Source organism: Belonocnema kinseyi, chromosome 2 (assembly GCF_010883055.1).
Source record: "Belonocnema kinseyi isolate 2016_QV_RU_SX_M_011 chromosome 2, B_treatae_v1, whole genome shotgun sequence".
Taxonomy (NCBI): Eukaryota; Metazoa; Arthropoda; class Insecta; order Hymenoptera; family Cynipidae; genus Belonocnema; species Belonocnema kinseyi.
The window spans coordinates 119,919,008-119,923,056 of NC_046658.1; the positions used below are offsets into that span (position 1 = coordinate 119,919,008).

At 26.9% G+C, this 4,049-nt stretch overlaps 1 protein-coding gene across 2 annotated transcripts in view; it reads left to right on the forward strand.

The window, feature by feature from the left end:
* LOC117167523 overlaps window positions 1-1,541 on the forward strand; it is a 19,769-nt gene extending 18,228 nt beyond the window's left edge. For both annotated transcript variants that reach the window (XM_033352526.1, XM_033352525.1), the window contains exon 8: window positions 1,325-1,541. In XM_033352526.1, the coding sequence (XP_033208417.1) occupies window positions 1,325-1,491 (167 nt within the window). In that variant the 3' untranslated portion in view covers window positions 1,492-1,541. The remainder of the gene's footprint in view (window positions 1-1,324) is intronic.
* Window positions 1,542-4,049: the final 2,508 nt, after the last annotated feature.

Genomic DNA, 4,049 nt, shown 5'->3' on the forward strand with positions numbered 1-4,049 from the left:
AAAAATCTCTATCCCATCCACACACTCCTCCTTTCCCCTGCCGAGTGAGTCACGCCTACCCCGAAAGGGAAATGGCTTAATGGTGTAATAATAATAATAATAGGTGTTTAATATATAGTATACACAAAATCCAATAACTTTACTTATAAATTCAATTTTTCCAAATAAAACAATTGAAATTATAATGTTCAAGGTTTAGTTTTGAAGATTTGATTTATAATTACTGATTTTACATGAATAAATCAAATATTTCAGAATAATATTAAACAATTGCTATTTTTCTTAATTAAAAAATTAAAAGAATGTTAGATAAAAGCAATATTTTAAATTGTATAACTCTTCAATTAGGAAAATATTATTTCGAAGTGCTTTTAAAATTAAAAATATGTTATAAACTTTAAATCAGGCATTTAAATTTGTTTAACTCCTTAGTCTTTCCAATTGAAACAGTTTAATATTTAATATTAAAATCTGGACATTTTAAAATTTTGAACTGCTTCCGAATCGTCCTGTAAAATCAATTATTATTCACTTATTGTGAATAATAATAATAATTATTATTATTTCAAAAAGAAATGTTTTTCTTCTCTTGACTTTTTTTTATATTGTGCGTTTTTCGGCTGCAAATTTTGATTTTCGGTTGATTACAAAAATTTTGAAAACGCTATAACTCTGAGAATTTTCTTTTTATCGGAAAAGGTCATAGGGATAAATTGTTTGTTCTTTTTAATACTATAAATATCCGTACATAGAATTTTCAAATTCAGAAAAAAATGGTCTCAAAAATTTTCAAAATGCGCTCACTTTTTACATTTTTATCAAAAATGACTCGTTAACGAACTCGTCCTTTCTTTTAGGACCTAGAAAAAGTGTGCCAAAGATGGATTTGATTCGTTCATTTTTTCGATAGTTATCGTGTTTACGGATGGACGGACAGACGGACAGACAGACGCCATCGTGAAAACCTGATTTTTGGATTCAGGGGGTCTCGAAACGTAGAGATCCGTTGAAAAAGTGTGATGTCAAATTTCCGACAATTCTAATACTTTCTCAATCATAAATGATGAGAATGTAAAAAGACACCCTGAAAAATTAAAATTCAAAAAGGAAAATTTGTAACTTGAAGATTTTCGAATTAAACAATGTAAACTGAATATCATCATTGAAAAAGATAAAAATTAAACTGATTATTTGAAAAACTGTTTTCCGGCCCAGCGGGCGCCACCCAGAATCAGCACAGTTTAATAAAAAATTAGAAAAAGGAACTAGAAAAGGAAACTTTCAGTTTTATATACTTTTGATTCATAATTTTTGCTTATTACAGATGTTTTGTGCAACATTTTTCCGGACATCGGAAAGGCGGAGATTCTGTCGGCGACTACTAAATGGTTCTCTGGAGCAGCGGACAGAGAAGGTGGTAAAAAGTTGAGATCCATTCCTCCAAAGACTGAGTCTATCGGTGATCCACTAGCAACTTGTAACTTCTCTTAATTGTACGGACATAATGTTGTATGTACTTTATTAAATTTTATTAACAATCATCAATCTTATTATTTATTTCCTTTCGAAGATTGGACATCTTTTTTTAAATGGGTACATTTTGAGGAAACCTCCCTACAGTGGATAATTATTATTTAAAAATAATTTATGTAAAATCATTAATTTCATTCAAAGTTAAGACACCATAATTTCTTATAAATCGAACTAATTATTTTTCTTTCATTTTTGCTCTTAATTAATGATTATCCACTGTAGGGTGGTTTCTCCTATACTCAGAGGCGGCTGGAGCCCTAGGGGGCGCAGGGGCAGTGCCCCCGCCCCTAGAAATCGACCAGGGAGGGACAAAGTATTAATCCCCCCCCTCCCTGAAATCAATTTCAGCTTTGTTCAATCTTTGTGAAATAATTGAAGTCTTTCTGAAATATTTTAAATGTGTCCGAAATCTTTGCGAAATATTTACTAATATTTGTGAAATTATTCAAATCTTTTTTAAATCTTTAGGAAATCATTTAAATGTTTCTGAAATCAGTTCAGTTCATGTTTGAAATATTTTTGACATATTTGGTAATATTTGTAAAATTATTGAAATCTTTGTGTTATCTTTTAAATTTATCTGAAAACATGGTGAAATATGCAATAGTATTTGTAAAATAATAGACGTATTTGTGAAATCTTTTCAATTTATCCGAAATCTTTGAGAAATATTCGAAATATTTGTGAAATCTTTATACAATCGTCGGGAAATCATTGAAATTTTGTCAAATCTTTAACAAATTATTTAAATCTTTAAAATTTTTGGGAAGTCTTTAAAAATCTTTGCGAAATACACTGCCGTACAAAAGTTTTAGGTCACCTTTTTTCATGACTGAATAAATTCTTTTACTTTTAATTTTACCAGAGCTAAAAAAATTTATCTTTAAATGGTTGGTTGTTTTCGAAATTCTGTATCAAATAAGCCCAGGGGGAACCAAATTTGTCTAGCTTTTAAGTAGATATTGCAAAAATATTGTAAATTTCAATGTTTTCTTAAATTTTCAATAACTTCCAAAACAATCAACATTTTTCAATGTTTTTTGACTTATTTAGAAGCTATTTTTTCATTGTATCACAACAACTTACGAGTATAAATGGTAAAAAAAATTCTTTTCGAATTGCAAGAACTTGAAGTTGTAACAGAAACTTCATGATTATAATGTTTCATATATTTTACAAAAATATTGTTGTTACCAAAAATAATATTTGCAATTTTTCCAACTTTTTTATGTAATTTCCTCAAAATATATATTTTTAAACTTTTATTCTGATTTGCCTACAGATAAGATGTTTTCAAATTTTTCCATCTTTTTTATTACAACTTCAAATTGTTGCAATTCTAAAAGAAATTTATTACAATTTATGACCTTCAAAATGAGCCCAAGAACATTGAAAAATGTTGATTTTTTTGGAAGTTATTGCAAATTTAAGAAAACATTGAAATTTACACTATTTTTGCAATATCTAATAAAAAACTAAACAAATTGGCTCCGCCCTGCGCTTATTTTATACAGAATTTCGAAAACAATCAATTTTTTTCAATGTTCTTGGGCTCATTTTGAAGCAAAATATTTCAAATCTTTTAGAAATTTTGGAAATGTTCGAGAAATCATTCAAATATTTGTGAAATCCTTGTAAAATCTTTGCGAAATATCCGAAATATTTTTGAAATCCAATCTTCGGGAAATAATTGAAATTTTCTCAAATATTTGAAAAATTTTAAAAATCTTTGCGAAATTTGTGAAATATTCGGCAATGTATGTGAAATTATTTAAATCTGAAAAATAACAGAAGTCTTTGTGAAGTATCTTAAATCTATTCGAAATTTTGGAAATTTTTTGGAAATCTTTGAAAAACGTTTGTGTATTCTATAGAAATCTTTGCAAAATATTGGAAATCTTTGAAATGTTTAGGAAATCATGGAAATATTTAAGAAATTCTTTTAAAATCTTTGTAAAGTTTTTATGAAATCTTTAAAAAACCTTTGCAAAATATTTAAAATATTTTTGAAATATTCGGTTATATTTGTAAAATTATTGAAATCTTTGTGAAGTCTTTTAAATCTATCTAAATTTTTTTTAATCTTTTGGAAATTATTAGGAAGTCTATCTGAAATCTTTGGAAAATCATTAAAATCGTTTAAAAATCTTTGTGAAATCTTTGTCAATGCTTGCAAAGTTTTTGCGAAATATTTCAAATCATTGTATTTTTTTTTAAGTTTCGGGAAATCTTTGTAAATTCTTTCAAAATTTTTGCGAAATATTTGAAATATTTGAAATATTTTTTAAATATAATGAAGTCTTTGTGAAGTATTTTTGATCTATCAGAAACATTGGTGAAATCATTAGGAAAACATTGAAAATCTTTGTTCAATCTTTGAAATATATCAGAAATCTTTGCGAAATGTTTGTAAATTTTTGTGAAATCTTAATAAAATCCTTGAAAAATAATTGCAATCTTTGTCAAATCTTTTAAATCTATACGAAATCTTTGAAATCGTTGCGAATATGAATTGT